An 18381-nucleotide genomic window follows, 5' to 3' on the forward strand; every position below is an offset into this window, starting at 1 on the left:
AAAGATGAAGCTTTGATGCTGCAGCCTGGATGCAGCTGAGTCCAGCAGGATCTGGAGCAGTCAAGAGAAGCCTCAGACATTGGTCAGCTGTGTACTGCAAGTGCTTCAGCCCCTGGTCTTCATCTCAGCTCTTCAGGGACAGGATGAGGGAGAGGGAAAAGAGGGTTTGTGTCTGTGCCCTTGGACAACACAACCCCAGATCTTAGTACAGGTTGATACAGCTCTTCCTCTGCAGAAGGTTGTTCCCACTGTGGGTGAACTGAAGCATTGTGTGCATGTTATCTGGAAAAGCAATTTGGATTGTGGACTGAGCTGCCATTTAAGTTCCTTGAGGAGCTTCCCTAGGGGTACAGTCCTTAGACCTCCCTGAGACAGTGCTCAGGGACAGCTGCATGGGAAACCTTCCCCAGAGATGCTGTGGAGAGTTGAGCTGTCTCACAGTGTTTGCTGGGGGCTTTGATTGCAGGTCTTGATAGAGCTGGGAAAATCTCAGTGGTGGCTTAGTTCTACCAAAGAACACATTTGTCGTAAGAATACTCTTACCCTCTCTTCTCTAAAGTATGGTTCTCTTGAGAGAAGGAACCAAAAAGAGACAACGCGTGTAACAGCTGGAACATGAAGAGACTCTTCATCCCTGATGGATGGGGCATAGGAAGAACAATAAGTAGGGGATCCTTTGTTCTGAGTAGAATTGAGGAAGCACCCCAGGAAAGGACTGGGAAGGAGGAGGTGTAAAATGGAGCGGGGCTTCAACACAGATCTCGAGATTTACAACTGGAAATAAATGCCACCATAAAAGGCCATCAGGAGGTGAGCAAATAGCTAGGGAGCCAAGGACCCAAATAGGTGCACAAGAGGAGATGATGGAAGGTAAAGAGCTGGAAGTCTGAAAGGATCTATGCTCCTGGTGGGAGCCCAAGTTGGGGATGATGTGCTGGAACAGTTCAGGAGAGATATTCAGAGGAATATGATGTTTCCCAGGCCCCATGGCAAGGCTGGAGCAGGGATGTCTGTGCCAGGTCCTCAAGCAGTGCCCGGGGGAATGGTGGCCGCTGGCTGGGAGCAGTTCCTGGGGTGCCGGGGAAAGGACTGCGCACTCTTCGGGAGACATTCCCTCTTCTTCCCAACCCTGGGGGGATATTGGAGTAAAAACCTGAGGACTGCGGTGGAAAAACAGAGCTCTGGAGAGAGGTAAAAACACAATGGGACTGCGGGGGAGGAGGGTGGGGTGCAAGTGGCACCCTGACAGTCGATGGGGGATCCCCTCCTCACTCACTGGGGACCCTCCCTGCCTGGTTTTGGGGTCCCCCGGCGCCGTTCCTCCATCACCGCCCTGGGGAGGGCGTTACCCGCAGCGTCCCGGCAAGGGCCGCCCCCGCCGGGGAGAACGCCCCCGAGTCCCGCCCCGGCCCCCCGGAGTTGAGACGAGGCACCGGAGGGAGGGAACCGGCGGTACCGGGGGTACCGGAGCCGGCGGCGGAGCTCCCAATGCCATGGAGCGGTACGAGAAGCTGGGGAAAGTCGGGGAGGGTTCCTACGGCGTCGTCTTCAAATGCCGCAAGAAGGACACGGGGCAGATCGTGGCCATTAAGAAGTTTTTGGAGTCTGAGGAGGACCCGGTGATCAGGAAGATCGCCCTGCGGGAGATCCGCATGTTGAAGGTGGGCGGTGGGCGGGTGCCTGGCCCCGGGGGGCCGGGATGGTGTGAGAGGAGGTGGGGATGGTGTGAGAGGAGGTGGGGATGGTGTGAGAGGAGCCGGGGATGGTGTGAGAGGAGGTGGGATGGTGTGAGAGGAGGTGGGGATGGTGTGAGAGGAGGTGGGGATGGTGTGAGAGGAGGTGGGGATGGTGTGAGAGGAGCAGGGATGGTGTGAGAGGAGCAGGGATGGTGTGAGAGGAGCAGGGGATGTTGTGAGAGGAGGTGGGGATGGTGTGAGAGGAGCAGGAATGGTGTGAGAGGAGCCGGGATGGTGAGAGAGGAGCCGGGATGGTGAGAGAGGAGCAGGGATGGTGTAAGAGGAGGTGGGGATGGTGTGAGAGGAGCAGGGGGTGGTGTAAGGAGCAGGGGATGGTGTGAGAGGAGCAGGGATGGTGTAAGGAGCAGGGGTTATGTTGTGAGGAGAAGGAATGGTGTGAGAGGAGCCGGGATGGTGTGAGAGGAGCAGGGGATGGTGTGAGACGAGCCGGGATGGTGTGAGACGAGCCGGGGTGGTGTGAGGGGGCAGGCGAGGAGAGGCAGTGGTGTGAGGTGAGAGGGGGTGAGGGTCCGTGAGGGGTCTGTGGGGTAAGTGCCCAAGTCTGTCAGTTTCTCTGGGAGAAAGCTGATGCCAGTGGAAGTCCAAGCCATCTGGGCAGGGATGGGCGCCTCTCGGGTGACCCTGCACAGCCCGGGCTGTCACAGCTCAGAGGGAGCTGAGTCCCTGCAAAGAGCCTGCAAACCTGTGTGCAGGTAACAGGAGCATCAGCAAAGGCATCACCCTTCCCTTCAGAGGGGGATTTTCCCAGAATGGAGTCAGTGGCATCTGACACAGGCACAGCTCTGCCCTTACAGTTCTGTAATCGGCTCCCCCAGCAGGAGATGCCCCCAGACACAAAGGCTGCTGGAGCAAAGCACAGGAGCCTAAAGCCACCCTAGACAGCACCAGGTGGGGTGTGCAGCTGCCCTGCCTCCCAGCTGTGTAAATCTGCACCTCCTTCTTAGCCCCTTGTGAGCCCCTGCTGTTGGAGCCTGGGATGCAGGTGGATGAAGCCCTGCGTTGGGTTCTGGGGCTGTGTGGGCTCAGAGGGGTCACACATGGAAGTGACTGCAGAACTGGCACCTGTGAACCATGGCAGCACCTTGTCCTTGCTGACCAATTTTTAACTTTGGTGTGAGAACATAAACTCACGTTGAAATAGGTCGCGTGCTCTGTGTTTGTTTTCCTGGTAACACCAAACGTGCAGCCAGTCACACCTCAGCTCCCCCAAGTGAGGAGAAACCCAGGAGAAAGAGGGAGAGGATGGGGAAGGGTTTTTTTTCACGCAGATTCTGGGCAGAGTTTCTCTAGCCAGAAGTAGTACCCATTGCTTCCTGCTTAGCAGACACCCATAGACTTTGAGAGTTTTTTCCATCTCTTTTAGAATGGGTGTATTCATTTGGTCTCCATGGTTCCCTGAGGCAGTGAGTGCCATGACTTTAGGAATGTGTTGTGTGAAAAATATATTTCTTTTTATTTGTTATAAACTTGCTGCTGGGTGATGGCATGGAGCACCCTCAGCTCTGTGTTCCAAGCAGTGCAGAGAATTATTCCCTTTCCACTTTCTCCAAGGTACTGATGATTTTATACACTTCCACCACAGCTCCAGCTTCCTCTTTCCCAGGCAGAAAAGCCATAGCTTCAGGACACTAAACTGATGAAAGAAAGATATTAACACCATGTTGGCTTATTATAGGTTTTAAAATAAGAACCAATAGGTTCTTATTCCAATAGGATTCTTTTTTACAAGAGTTGTGCAGCTCAGGATGGACACCATCCATTCTAATAGAGAGTCAGTGATTTAGGGTTTGGGAGTTAACAAAACCTCACAGAGACTCAAGGAGAAAGCTGTTCCATTGTATTTAAAACTTTTTCCCCCAATTTCAATCACTTGGTGTCTGGTTTCTGGGTGATGTTGTTCCCAGACATCACTGCCTGATGGTGTTTGTGTAGCAGCAGTGAACACTTCTTGTGTCCAGTGGGCCTTCCTATGGAGTTACCACCTTCATTTGCTTGCTGGGCACACAGTAACTTTCAGATTGGCAATTAAGTGCTAAATTTCAGCAGATTGTGTTATTTCTGATATTTCCTTTCCCCACATCTCTTTTGTGCTGTCAGATAATCTTTTATTGAGCACTTGTGTATAAGTAAGTGGTGTTAATATTATTGTCAAAGGAATATAAAGTCCTCATTCTCTGCCTGCTGCAGAAAGAACCAAAATAAGCCTGGATGTCTTCCTAGAAGTGCCATCAACTAGGTAAAAATAAAACCAGTTATTTTTCAGTTAGATTTTGGGGAGAAACAGCCTGATTTTTGGTTCTGTCTGAAGCAGGCATGACACACCACTGAGTCATTTTAGTAAACAATGCAGCAGGTGCCTTAAGAATTAAATTATATTAAAGATCTAAAGGGGAAGATAATCAAGGAGTCACTTGTCATGCTGCCAGCAAACACCTCACCCTTGTGGGTCCAAAGCTGACCCTGCTGCAGCCATCCAGGACAGGACCTGTGTTGATTTTAACAAGTGCAGACCTGCTGGACCATCTTTTCAACTTTTTCTCTGCAAATAGTAACAGTTTGTTTGTTTGTTGAGGTGTTTTCCGGCTTAGGCAACAAGCTAAGCATTTGTCAGAGGTGTAGGGAGGTTGTGTTTCATCAGTAAAACAGGCAAGGCCTGATAAATTGTCATTCTGTACAGCAAAGAGGTTGGTGACAAGGGGCTGAGGATGGCCAGGAGCCACGGGAGGTGCAGTGGGAGGGCAGGGCTGAGAGCCCCAGCACCCTGGGAGATCTCAGAGCCTTAGGAAAGGCTGGAAATGGATGACAACAGAGCTTGTCTCTATGTAAACCTCCCCACCCGTGGCTGTGGAAACCTGATGCCTGCTGTTTCCAGAAGGCTCTTGTCTCCCCAGACCTCGGTGTGGAGGCTGGCACAGGTTTAGCTCTGACACTGCAAAGGAGGGGAGGAAAATACAAAATGTGAAGCTGAGAGGTCACACAAAAGAGAAAGCAGTCCCTGTCATCTTAGCATGGGAGCATTTCTAACCTTGAGGAAAAGCCCTGGCAGGACATCTGGTCTGTGTGCTGATGGCAGCTTTGGCACCCAAGCGTGGGGCAGGGAGGGGAAGCCCATCCTGGTGCTGCCAGCATCCTGCCAGCACTGCTCCTCTTGGAAACTTTGCTCTCTGGAATGCTGTGCTGCCTGACAGGGACATGGCTGGGTCACAGTGGCACTGCACAGCATCCCAGGGAACCCCAGAGAGCCCTGGCTGGTGGCAAGGGAGAGGGAGATGCCATGGCAAGAGGTGGGGGCTGGTATCTTCTCCCACATAACTGGTGGGAAGATGAGAGGAAAGGGCCACAAGTTGGGCCAGTGGAGGTTCAGATGGGATATTAGGAAAAAAATCCTTACTGAAACAGAGGTCAGGCACTGGAACAGGCTGTGCATGGAAGTGGTGGAGTCACCATCCATGGAGGGATGTGGTTCTTCAGGACGTCATTAAGTTGTCATGGTGGTGTTGGGTTGATAGTTTGACTTGATGATCTTAGAGGTCTTTTCCAACCTTAATGGTTCTATGATTCCATGACATGAGGGTGCCAGGGGACCCTCTCCAGGTCCCACACAGCCAGGTTAACCCCTTCTTGCCTGCAGAAGAGCTTCTTCACACAGCTCTTGTCCCCTTGCAGCCACCCCAGCTCAGCCAGACCCCATGCACCCAGGCCCAAGCTTCCCTCCAGAAGCCCCCAGCTCCACGTGAGGATGGCCAGGACAGACTGTTCCTCCTGAAGGCTGATTTTGTACAACCAGCCTGTAACAGGTCACAGAGTGGTGGGGGCAGGGGTCACACCAGAGTCCTGGCAGCTCTCTGGCTTCTGTGGTGGAGTCTGAACTGGCAGAGGGGGCTTTGCCTGATGGATGCCTGGCAAGCAGGTACTCTGCTCCACAGGGATAAGCTGAAGGGGGTGGGTGACATGGTGTGCAGACAATTCCTGGGGGAATTGCTCTAACTGCTGGGGTTTCCAGCACTCTGACAAGCCATGCTCTGTCCCTGACCAGCTTTTGCAAAGTGGGTAAGGAAATGATGGGCATGGAGATGGTACCAAGCCTGAGAGGTGTCCCAAGCCTCCTCCCTCACTTCTCAGAGGGGGGCTTGGTTTCTCCTAAATGTGTGTTTTCCCCCACCAAGCTCTCTCTCTGTGTGATTTCCCAAACTCTTCTCCCTGGGGAGCTGCTTTGGGCGCTCAGAGGCTGGATGTGTACAATGCAGGGTGCTGCCCTGTGAGCAGTGAGCATCACAATTAATTCTGTATCTCTCAGCCTCTTCTCTAAGAGGCACTGGCTGAAGCCAGGCTGACCTGTTGCCCGTGGTCACTTCCTAACATAACCACACCACAGGCTGAGCTGGGGCTACAGATGCTTCTTCAGCTCCTGCTGTCCTTGTACAGAAGGTTTCAGCTCAAGCATCTGAGACCCTGTGGGTGAAAGCCTTGTCTCCCCAGCCTTCTCCATCCCCCCATGCAGTAACTAACCAGTCTGTCTCCTGTCTGTCACAGCAACTGAAACACCCCAACCTGGTCAACCTGCTGGAAGTGTTCAGGAGGAAGAGGAGGCTGCATCTGGTCTTTGAATACTGTGAGCACACAGTTCTCCATGAGCTGGACAAGCACCCTCGGGGGTGAGTGATCTGTTTTCCTCTGGGACCTGTGAGCAGAGGAGTCAGGGGCTGTTTGTGTCTCTGCAGAATCTTCTGAGGAATTCCATTAATTACAGGAAAGGTTTCCCAGCCCAGTGCCCAGGACTCTGTTGCTGTGGTTTAGCAATGACATCCCAAAGAATTGTGTGTGAATGTGGGAGTGCTCCTGAGCAGTGCTGCTCACCCAGGAGACTGGAGCTGAGCTGGAGTCTTTGGGTGACTTTAGTGATCTGGTGTCTCCTTGCCAAGAGGTTAGAGGGTGGGCAGGTGGGTTGGGGGCAGGCAGCCTCCTTCCCACCCCTCCTGTGGGTGCTGGTGTCACTGGGCACCTAAATATACATCCTGGGGTGATGAGCTGTGTGCCGGACCAGTGACTTCCAGTCTGCACCAAGAAGAAGGTGGTGGGTGTTGGGAATTACCAGGAGCTGTGCCTGCACCTCCCTGCAAAGCTTTCAGTGACCTCCTGGGTCAGAGCCCCTCTGCTTCCAGCAGGTACCTGTACTGAGTGTCAGCTCCAGGGGCAGGAGGAGCATTCTCCAGGGCAGGGTTTGTTCTTTTGACTCATTCTAAACAACACTCCCACTGAGTGCATTGTCCCTAGTTGTTCACAGTGGTTTGGTGCTGTGGAAATGCTAAGCAGAAGTTCATCAATCATTTCACAGGCCTGGAGCTAAAGGAATTTGCTGCTGCAGACTAATTGGGGGCTGGGTAAACAAGAACCTGTTACTCTTTTTCTCCCTGGTGTGGAGCTCCAGGAGGATGGAGGTGCTGAGGGCAGATGGTGAGCTGGTGAGCAGCACTCAGCCCAGTCTGAACCTGTTCACCTGGAACCTGAAGAGATGATGGATAACCCTCTTTGGATAAAATACTTCACATTTGCTTTCTATTCATCAGAACAACTCCAGTGTGAACAAACATGTAATGCCTGGCTGCATGCTGTGCTTTTGACCTCTGCTGTGGCAGCTGGGCAAGTCTCTTGTGGGCAGGATTCAGATGGGTGGGCACAATCCCCTCTGCACCATCTTTCCAGGTCATTTGACCAACTTCATCCCCAGGTCCTCTGGGATGTTCACATCATTTTAGGATGTCTCTGCAAGGAAACTGAAACAGCAGTGTCAGCACAAGACCTTCAGTGCTGACAGCAGAGGGTGCCTTGAATAACAGCCAGACTCACCCCATATTTTTATTTTACTTTTATGTGTTGGGGTTTTTTTTATTTATGATGAATCAGAAGCTTTTCAGCATTAAGCATATGAAACAAAATTGGATTTGAGCTTGAAAGTGCCAAAATTGTCACCTCTGCCTTTCCTGGGGTTGTTGAAGTCCATTACAGACAGGCAAGGAAGTTTCAGAACTGTTGCACAGTAACTGACAGAGAGGAGAAGAGGCTGAATCTTTAACAGAGATGCTTTCTTTCCCAGAGCTTTTGCAGAGGCAGAAGTGCCTACTGGCATTCCAGGAGGATTGCTGGGAGTTGTGGATGTTAAGGCATTCCAGGAGGATTGCTGGGAGTTGTGGATGTTAAGCACAGCCAGGAGGCAGGGTCTGACACAGACTTGCAGACACTGATGTGTGGTCACCAGTGGCCTCTTGCTGGCTGTGACTGAGTGGTACCAGACCCCCTGGCACCCCCTTAGCTGCCATAAATCCTTGTATCTCATGGCTCTGACTGGATTTGGAAGTGGTGTTGATGTTCCCCTGGAGGGTGAGTTCGCAGGGGAGCATTGCTTCTGCAGGGAGGTGCAGGCAGAGCTCAGCTTCAGCTCTGAGACATGGGAAGAGGTACAAAGAGCCTCCCCCAGCAGCAGCCCAGGGCTGCTGGTTCCCTGCAGTGAAAGATCAATGAACTGAGAGTTATTACGTATTTTTTATAACTTATTTCTAGCAAGAAAATGCATCGAGTGTTTATTCTCTGAGTTTTCTGACTTGGTCCCTGATGGTTTTTCTCAGAGATCCCTGTGCAATGTTAGCACTCAAAAGCCTCCTCTTCCTTTTTCCTGTAATAGTGAAGTTGGATTGAATGGCCAAAATAAAAATGTGCTTTTTTAAAACAGGGTGCCAGAGTATCTAGTGAAGAGCATAACCTGGCAGACCCTCCAAGCTGTGAACTTCTGCCATAAACACAATGTAAGTTCCCTAAGCAGCCCTGAGGGTTGAGGCCATGGCTTTGGAGAAGATGGAGGTTCTGTTGCCATTTTCCTGATCACAGAGCTTTCATGGGAAGCAGCCAGATGAAATCTCCTGAACAGGACACATATATCTGAAATATCAGTGCACACCCACAACAGCTGCATCACTGCCACACAGGTCCCTTGGGTTTGCTGGCAAGGGATGACCTTCCAGGGTGAAGGGATGACTTCCAGGCTGAACAGGAATATATCCTGGGGTGTTCCTTGTGCCACACGTTGCAGCTGGTGTTTAGAAAACTGGCTCAACATCTCATCAGCTGAGACCTGAACTGTTGAATCAGGACACCAGTTGAAAAGTATCAAAAATGAGAAGCAGTAAATCAGTTTTACACCCCCCTCCCTGCTCTGTGGAGGGAGGTGTGAGTTGTATGCATGGTAAATACTTTGTAGAAAGCAGTGGGGATGCTTTAAGGAGCAGGGAAAGAAAGAAGCCTTTTAGAGAGGTTTTTAGGGCAAACTCAGCTGTCATTGTCTTTGGTTTTGTTTATCTGCCAGTGTTGGAGATTTAGGAGTTGGAGATTGCTCTGGAATGGGTGTTTTGTCTTTGCTGGGAGAATTATGTCCAGATGAGCCACAGGAACTTGGCCATTGGTCTGTCCTGCTTCCAAGATTTGTTGTTTTGCTTCTTTTTTGTGTTCTCCCACTCAGTCTGAAAGATTTAGTGGAGTTTTAAAGCAGGGGGAACAATGAGATAGTGCAGTCTGACCTCCTGTAGACCACAGGTAATGAGGTTTTATGCAGCTGCCCTTTTTGGAACTCCATGACACTGGTTTAACAAGCAGTATTTCAGTCCTCAGGAGGAGACACAATAATTCCCCACCAGCTTAACCAGGAGAAGTCCAAGATGTCTCCAGTGATGGCAGGCAAGGGGCAACATGAGCTCAAATCTGATCTCAGGAGAGCACACCTTCCACTCATAGGCAGAGGAAATGAAGGTCTCTGCTAGCTTGATCAGCAGAAACTCTGTGCCAAGCCCTAATTAAATTGTGAACATTCAGCATGCAAGATCACCTCCCAGGAATCACAGAATTGTTGATGTTGGAAGGGACCTCTGGAGATCCTGTAAACAGCCCTCCCACTCAGCTGAGTCAGAGCAGGCTGCTCAGAAACTTTTCTAGTCAGGACTTTAATATCTCCAAGGATGGAGGCCCCACAGACTCTCTGGCAACCTGCTTGGGTGCTTAGCTACCCTCACAGTAAAAAAAAAAGAAATTATTGCTTAACTTTAGATGGAATTTCCTCTGTGTTCAATTTGTGCCCATTGCCTCTCATCCTCTCACTGGACACCACTGAGGAAAGGCTGGCTTGGTCTCTGTTACTTCTTCCCATCAGGTATTTCATCATATTTAGAAGATCTTCCCTGAGATATTCTCTTCTCCAGGCTGAATGATGGTCCCACTTTCCTCATCCTCTCTTTGAATGCTGGATACCCCAATCCCTTCATCATTTCAGTGGCCCTTCACTGGAGTCACTCCCATATTCCCCCCTCTTCCTTCTGCTGAGGATCCCCAGGCTGGACACAGCAACCTGGATCTGTCTTGCCTCTGCTGAGCAGAAGAATACCAGGTTCTGGCACCTCCAAGGACAGGTGAAGTCCCTCATCCAAACCACAGCCTTCATCTCATCTGTGAGCTCTGCCAGCAAAACCATTTGCTCTTCCACTAGATTTCAGTAAATGGAACTTGGACCTTGGTCCAAGCACTGAGGCTGAGAAAAATGAGTCTGTGCAGCCTGGAGAAGGGAAGGCTGAGGGGAGACCTCCTGCCCATGATCCAGGACTTCAAGGGGGGTCCAGAGCAGCTGGAGACTCCCTATGGACAAGGAGTCCCATGGACAAGACAAGGGGCAATGGGCACAAGTTGCTCCTGGGCAGATTCCCATTGGACACCAGAGGAAAATGTTTCCCCATGAGGACAGTCAGAGCTTGGAATGGTCTCCCAGGGGAAGGGGTGGATTCCCCCACTCTGGAAAGTTGGAAGTCTCAGCTCCAGGGGGTGCTGAGACATCTCAGAGAAACAAGAAGATGAGAAGGGTTGGAGCAGATGGGCCCTTCCCACCTGGCAGTCTGGGATTCCATGATAACTGCTCCCAGAGGATCTCCCCACCTCTCATGAAGATCTCCCCAAATACTCACAAAACTAAGCCCCTCACTAGGAGTGTTACACATAGCTCTATCCAGTAAGTTGGGTTTGCAGAGGCAGATTACCAACCATCCTTGCTGTGCTCCTCTGGATAACAGATTCCCAGCCAGTGCAGCTGAAGCTGGGAGCCCCCCAGTGTCTGATCCTGAAGGTGGGGTATGGGCAGGGTAATTGTCCTGCCCAGCAGCACATGGTTTTAACTGCTGCTAAGAGATCTTTTAATTGGGAATCATTGCCTGGTTAACATTCATGGGGTGACAAGTAAGGGGTACATAGCCAAGGGTGTGAGCCCCTGTGCCAGGTTTCCCAGAGAAGCTGTGGCTGCCCCATCCCTGGCAGTGTCTCAGCCCAGGTTGGATGGGGCTTGGAGCAACCTGGGCTGGTGGGAGGTGTCCCTGACCATGGCAGGGGGTGGCAATGGAGGAGCTTTAAGGTCCCTTCCAAACCAAAATCAGTCTGGGATTCTGTGATTTTGTTAATTAGGAGGTTCTTTATCTGATGGCCAGGTTAAATATTTGGTTTTAACCTTTTTTTTTTCTGCTTACAGTGCATCCACCGAGATGTAAAGCCAGAAAACATCCTGATAACAAAGCACTCAGTCATCAAACTTTGTGACTTTGGATTTGCTCGCATACTGAGTGAGTGTCAGTTTGCTACTTACATGTACTGCTAACGCCTGAATGCTCCAGTAAAGTCATGGAATCAGAGAATACTTTGGGTTGTCAGGGCCCTCTGCAGGTCCCAACCCCCCTGCAGTATCAGGGACACCCTCACCTAGATCAGGTTGCTCAGAGCCTCCTCAAGCCTCACCTTGAATATCTCCAGGGATGAGACCTCAACCCCCTCCCTGGGCACCCTGTGCCATTGTGCCACTGCCCTCAATGGACACAACTTGTTCCTCACATCCAATCTAAATCTATTTTTCTCTAATTTAAAACCATTTCCCCTCATCATAGGATCAGACTTTTCAACAGACTGACTTACCTTTGTCTGATGCACTTGTAAATCACCCTGTGTAAAGCCTGCTTTGTGTTCAGAGAGAAACTCTGCCAAAGGCTGGGTAGAGGTCTCCAAACCAGCTTAAAGGGAGCCAGCCCAGCCACTGGGATGCCTCTGGAAACACACTCCAGCTGAGCTCCCTGCTGGTGCTGGGAGGTGGGAGCCAGCCTTGGGCATCTGGGAGCTGCCCTGTGCCACTTGTGCAATGCTGGAGACACAGCTGGAGTTCCCTGGCAGGAGGAGCAGAAGGCACTGTCTCTGCAAACAATGGCATCACATTTTCCATCGCAATAAACCCCCTAATCTGGTGATTTTTTTAGGTCTTGTTCAAACAAACCACATGAGCTTTGAGAACTGCCCACTGGCTGGTGCAGGGCCCTTGCTGTGGAGTTCTGCAGGGTTTCACTCTGACAAAAATCTGGTCGTGATTTTTGCCAAATCTTCAGGCTTTCTGAAGCTGGGTTCTGCTAGTGGCCAGTGACTCACTCATCCTCTTCCCCTGGGCCCAGGAGGTGCCCCAAGATGTGTAATGACTTGTGGAAAAGGATTCTACGACTTGGAAAGTTCTAGAGAGGGGAATATTTATTCATCGCTGGGCACAGGAGGGAATAATCCCTCCCGAATCCCTGCGCACCAACCTCCCAGTTGGGCTTTTGTTGTATACACTGAATTTTACATATTCATTGCATTTCGCAACACGCCGATACAAATGCACCACCTACTCCCGCTTCGTATTTAAATTACCCCAAGAGGTCATTTTCATAATCTCCTCCCTCCTGGGCTTGCCTGGTGTCTCCTGGTGGTGGTCTTGGGGATGAAGTAGAGATGCAGCAAAGGTTTTCCTCTGGGTAAACTTCTCACTTCTTCTCCAGGGATGCACATTTCTTCAGCCTCCAGCCAAGCCGACAACGTGTTCTGTTTCTTATCTCAAGGTTGCTGTAGTTATCAGTTTAGCACATAGATTTCCCTCGTAAGGTGATGGGTACCTAAACAATTTCTTAGCTTCTATTAAACAAGCATTCTGTGTTAGCATCTGTCAGGTCAATAGAATATCCGACTAGACAACCAGTGTCAGGCATTTCATATTAACCCTTACATCACTAACAACTGGCTCATCTCCATCGTTCTGATCCCACCTTCCTCTTTGTTTCTCTCCTTCCTCACCCCTCACCCAGCTGGTCCCAGTGACTACTACACAGACTACGTGGCCACCAGGTGGTACCGCTCTCCGGAGCTGCTGGTGGGGGACACTCAGTACGGCCCCCCCGTGGATGTCTGGGCCATAGGCTGTGTCTTTGCAGAGCTGCTCTCCGGGGTCCCCCTCTGGCCTGGCAAGTCTGATGTTGACCAGCTCTACCTCATCCGGAGAACCCTGGGTAAGTGTCCTCTCTGCAGCAGTCACAGCCCTGCTCTCCCTGATGCCTCTGGCAGGACTCATGAATCCATTTCCCCTTCTCCTATCCCTAGACACTGAGGAAAAGTCCCTCTGCAGCCTTCCTGGAGGTTCCCTTCAGGGACTGGAACACAGCTCTAAGGTCCCCCTGGAGTCTTTTCTTCAGGTGGAACAATCCCAGCTCCTCAGCCTCGTAGCAGAGGGGCATTTTAAGATTCTCCTTGCTCTGAGCTGCTCAAAGCTTAAAAAAAGGGCCATGAAGCTGGGTTGGGGAAAAGCTACAGCATGTTCCTCCTGGTGCTGCATTTCAACTCTCTTCTGTACAACATACAGAAAAAAAAAAAAAAAGAATTTCTCCTGATATGAGTTAAAGTTTAATGAAGATGGAACACTTGTGGTTAGTCTGTCCCCTTCCTGCAAGTCATAGAAGACACGACTGTTTGTGCAGTCAGGCTCCCTCCTGGGAGCCCTTTGCCTTTTGGAGATGATGAAACACAGCATTAGTGTGGCAGGAGGCCAGCAGAGCCCTTGCTTGGCCCTGCCTGGAGCTGAGCACTCCAGCAGTGCCCATGCCAACTGAGTGTGCCCAAGCTGCCACCTCCAAAACAAACAGTGGCTCCTGCCAGGTTCTCACCAGAGCCCAGGACTGGCTCCTGGGTTCTGATGTAAGCAGGGGGCTGAGCTGCCCATCTGATCTTGCTCAACACATCAGGAAAGATCCCTGGCTGGAGCTCAGTGCTGTGGCATGGCTGGGATTGCAGATCCTGTAGGTGTTTGCACAGCACCCTCTAGCTATGGTGCTAGGAGACGGAACTCCAGAGAAGGCCACAAAGCTGATCCAGGGGCTGGAGCAGCTCTGGCAGGAGGAGAGGCTGAGGAGCTGGGATTGTTCAGCCTGGAGAAGAGAAGACTCCAGGGGGACCTTAGAGCTGCCTTCCAGTACCTGAAGGGAACCTCCAGGAAGGCTGCAGAGGGACTTTTCCTCAGTGTCCAGGGATAGGAAAAGGGGAAATGGGTTTCAACTGCAGGAGAAGAGGTTCAGGCTGGAGCTGAGGAAGAAGTTCTTCAGCAGGAGGGTGCTGAGACTCTGGAACAGATTGCCCAGAGAAGCTGTGGCTGCCCCCTCCCTGGAGGTGTTCAAGGCCAGGTTGGATGAGGCTTGGAGCAACCTGGGCTGGATGAGAGGTGTCCCTGGGCATGGCAGGAGCTTGGAGCAGATGAGCTCTCAGCTCCTTCCCAACCTCAGCCATTCTATGATCATATATTGAAATATGTACTTTACAGCCCCCCCACTTCAGTAGTCACAGATTATAAAAGCCAATTTAGTGGCCACTTTCAGTTTTCTGTGCTGCACAGCACTCGGAGCCTGGAAGATGCACAGACACTGAGTACTCCTGCTCCAAAAACTGCACCCACCGGTGGAATTTCTTTGAGGTGTTTTACAGCATAAGGGCCTGGGCAGTTGTGGCTGTGGGCAGCTGGAGCTTTGTGGCCCTGCCTGTCCTTCAGCACAGGCACATGGCTGTGGGATCACTGATGTCCTTAGGTGGACAGGAATTTCCACAAAAGACCTTCTAATCAGCTCACTTGGTGGCACCCCATCTCTTCAGGTGTCAGCCTTCTTAGAGGATCTAAGCTTGTTCAGTGCAGGCACTATAAACCCAACAAATTAATCCAACTTTATTGTTTGTTTGTTTGTTTTTTCATGCTTGGTGAAAGGGGATCTTATTCCCAGGCACCAGCAAGTGTTCAGCACCAACCAGTTCTTCAGTGGGGTAAGAATTCCAGACCCAGAGAGCATGGTAAGAGCTCCCTCCAGATGTACTTCCCCTGAGCCTAGCACTAAGCAGCAATCTATCTGCAGGGCTAAGGACACAAGGACAGAGAAATGATCCTGCTTCTTTCTGCCCAGAATATACACGTGCTGTCTGCTTTGGAATTAGAGCTGGAAAACCCTCCCTCCCTCAGCTTGCCCAGTCCTTTGCCATGCAGCATTTTTTCCCCTATCAAAAAACTTTGCCCTCTACTTTGCCCATGTGTGCTGGAATATTATTCAGAGGTGGATGAGCCCCTCTGATGACATTGTAACATAACAACAGTCAAACCAGTGGGTAATCTCTGCTCCTTCTTCTCCCTTGGGATGGCACAGTAGTGCCAGGCAGCTCCCCTCTAAACCCATCAAGTGACAGATGCATTTTGTGAGGCACAGGCCTTGTTGCTATGGAGAGCTGGTTCTCTCTGCTCTGATGACTGAAAAGTTTGCTAATATGAGTGCACTCACTGTTTGTTTTTGTCTCCTCTAGGAGCCATTAGAAATGAAATTCCCTAATATTTCATACTCTGCTCTAGCTCTCATGAAGGTAAGGAAACTGCAGGTGGTGGAGGAGCTCTGCACTGAGACTGAGCAAATGCAGCTGGGTTGCTTATCAGCTGGTTAATGGTTTGAGAGTTGGCTACTGAATTATCAGATTAATTGAAAATAAGAGCTGGAGGCAATTTGGAGAGAATTTTAAATCCAGTTCTCTCTAATCCACTCCTCTTTACCGTGGAGGTGAAAAAGATTTTATTCCCTTATCAAGAGGCAGTGAATGGAAACTGTGAGGATGGAGACATGAAGAAGGTGCAGCTGTGGCTGGCTCTGGCTGTGCTGAACACTGGAACAAGGCAGCTAGTGCCTGGTGGATCCCCTTGTTTTAAAAAGGTGTTCAGATGGAAGCTGTGGGGTTGCCTGGGTTTGCTACACCTTACAATGGTAACTGCCCCTCCAGCTGCAGTTTCTGTCACTGAACTGTGGCAGTTGTTTGGTGGGAGCTGCTTCAACACCTTCCAGCTGACTAAAGAGGCAGATGCTTACAATTCATTTTAAAACCCTCAAAAGATGAACACCTGAGTCTGTGTGAGCACTGGTTGGTTGTAGGGAGGAGGTGGAATTGTGCATAGCTGTTTAATGAGTGTTTTGTACATTCTCCTTTTTACTTCCATCTTTTCCAAGGGCTGCCTTCATATGGACCCTGCAGAGAGGCAGACGTGTGAGCAGCTGCTGCAGCATCCCTATTTTGACAGCAGGAGAAAGGCAGCAGATCTGGGGAAAGAACAGGGAAAAACAGCTCAGAAACCAGCCAGGCTGACTGGGAAGCACCTGCCAGGGGTAACATTTTCATAGTAGTGTTTTGTGTGTCTGGGGAGGGAGTGGTTCCCTCTGCTCAGCTCCCAGGAGGTGGGATCATGCTGGCAGGGTGAGAGCATTGGACCTCCTGAGGAGAAAATGAAACTCCTGGGTAAAGAGTAACCCAGTACCACCTGAACTCTGCCTGCCAGAGTCACTGGGGAGAAGCAGCACAGAAGCTGTTTCTGCCTTCTTGTCCTGGATGACTGGAACAACCTTAAACAAGGTGTAGTGGTTGCATATTAACCCTAGAACACCAGATTCACCACTCCTACTTTGACAAGTCCAGGGTTACTCTATGAACAGATTTAGTTTCTATTTGAAAAATGAAATGCCCTCTTGGGTCTCATTTCAAATACACACCCTGTCACTTTTGCTTCAGTTCCAGCACCTGCCTCAGCTCACCAGCAGCAACCTTCTGCCAGCTTTGGACAGCAAGAAGTGCTGCTGCAAGCCAAGGAAATCAAACTACCATTTCCCCAACATCTAACCAGATGGACGATTAAAACCTATACCCAGTTCAACGTTCTGAGTCATTCAGAACTTAGAAGAGGAGGATGTGTGGTGGAAAACTTAAGTTCATCCATTTTATGACATATCCAAATGCGAAGTAAGGTGTTGGGGTCACTCATGGGAGGAAAATGATGCACAGGGAACTCCAGGGTCACGTTAGTCCGTGTTCTGTGTAGAAAATACTTTTTTTTTTTTGCTTTATGTGGTTATACTGGGTCAGAATTGTGAACTGGGTCAGGATTCCTGCAACCCAGTGTTTACAGAATTAATTTAAAAACTCTTGCTGGGGAGGGACTGGGGACAAGGGCACGGAGTGACAGGACAAGGGGAATAGTTTTAAGCTGGAAGAGGGGAGATTGAGATGTGAGGAAGAACTAGTTTGGTGTGAGGGTGCTGAGGTCCCAGGTTTCCCAGAGAAGCTGTGGCTGCCCCATCCCTGGCAGTGTCTCAGCCCAGGTTGGATGGGGCTTGGAGCAACCTGGGCTGGTGGGAGGTGTCCCTGACCATGGCAGGGGGTGGCAATGGAGGAGCTTTAAGGTCCCTCCCAACCCAAACCAGTTTGGGATTCTGGGATTCTATGATCTATGCCCCATGTTTCAGACCTGGCAGAAGAGCTGCAGCCTTGCCAAACAAACCAGAGTCCCACAGTGTCAAACAGCTTCAGGCTGGGGCTGAGTCCCTGATCCCAGGAGGAGCAGAAAACACATCAGTGATGTGAGTAGAAGACAGATTTGTGTGTTTGTGGAGCCAAGCCTGAGGAGAGGCAACCCAGCTGCTCCAGGTAGTTAGAAACCTGCTTTAAAGATACTTCTGCCCTAGGCACTGCATTTATAGATCACAAATTATGGAAAGTACTGCTAATGACTTGGATACAACAGACAGCTCCACAGGCATTGTCACTTGGAGAACAAAAAACCAATGAAATCTGTTGCTTCTTTAGTCTTTTCAGGGTTTCTTGTGCCTTTTTCTTGCAGTATGAGGTTGTTTTTACTTGCTCTGTCAGTAGTGAAGTCCCCTGCCTGCAGTGTTACAAAAATTTTCATAAAAAATAATTCATGAATATAATTTATAACGTTGACCAGACACGGGCAGAAATCCTACCTAAGTGTAAGTAACAGAATGATTTTTGAGCTTTCTGTAATCTCACAATGTAATATTGTGTCGATTTTGAATAAAAGAAATTTAGCTTGTTTTCCCAATTTACTAGATGTGTTTTACTGTGTAAAAATCTTACTACTGGACAAGGAACATCCTTCCTACTTGAAAACCAGGACAAAAATACTTTCTTTTCCCAGCACTGCTCTGTTTTCTACAACAGTAACAGCCATTTCAATGGGCCAGATGCCCTATCCTCACAGTGTGCCAATCTTTTATTTCATATTATATTTTAATGTATTTTAATCCTGAGCACTGTGTCCATAGCTAGTTCTGGTTACCCTCAGCAAGCTTTGATGTGCCAGTATTTCTTGTAGAGATCCTGTTGGTGTGCAAGGCTCTGCAGCACCCAGGCACTGGGAGCAGTGGGCAGCCTGGTGGGCACCTCCTGGAGG

General features: G+C 50.2%; 1 protein-coding gene across 3 annotated transcripts; it reads left to right on the forward strand.

Moving 5' to 3' along the window:
- Positions 1 to 1405: 1405 nt before the first annotated feature.
- On the forward strand, positions 1406 to 18027 carry CDKL1 (cyclin dependent kinase like 1). Of its 3 annotated transcripts, none has more exons than XM_008502184.2 (9): positions 1406 to 1661; positions 6291 to 6412; positions 8485 to 8557; positions 11308 to 11398; positions 12935 to 13135; positions 14872 to 14954; positions 15456 to 15512; positions 16145 to 16300; positions 16701 to 18027. In XM_008502184.2, the coding sequence occupies exons 1-9, from the start codon at positions 1494 to 1496 to the stop codon at positions 16806 to 16808; spliced, it is 1059 nt and encodes a 352-aa protein (XP_008500406.1). In that variant the 5' UTR covers positions 1406 to 1493; the 3' UTR covers positions 16809 to 18027. The 3 variants fall into 3 exon arrangements, with proteins under 3 accessions (XP_008500406.1, XP_030307836.1, XP_030307837.1); XM_030451976.1 differs by having other exon boundaries at positions 14872 to 14927; positions 16701 to 17113; XM_030451977.1 differs by lacking the exon at positions 14872 to 14954 and having other exon boundaries at positions 15502 to 15512; positions 16701 to 17113.
- The last annotated feature ends 354 nt before the right edge of the window (positions 18028 to 18381 follow it).

The sequence above is a fragment of the Calypte anna genome, chromosome 5A, assembly GCF_003957555.1.
Source record: "Calypte anna isolate BGI_N300 chromosome 5A, bCalAnn1_v1.p, whole genome shotgun sequence".
NCBI lineage: Eukaryota > Metazoa > Chordata > Aves > Apodiformes > Trochilidae > Calypte > Calypte anna.

Coding starts and splice junctions, on each gene's coding strand:
- CDKL1 (XM_008502184.2), top strand. CDS start 1,494: ATGGAGCGGTACGAGAAGCTGGGGAAAGTCGGGGAGGGTTCCTACGGC. Junction 1,662..6,290: donor GGGAGATCCGCATGTTGAAG/GTGGGCGGTGGG, acceptor TGTCTGTCACAG/CAACTGAAACACCCCAACCT. Junction 16,301..16,700: donor CTGGGAAGCACCTGCCAGGG/GTAACATTTTCA, acceptor CTTTTGCTTCAG/TTCCAGCACCTGCCTCAGCT.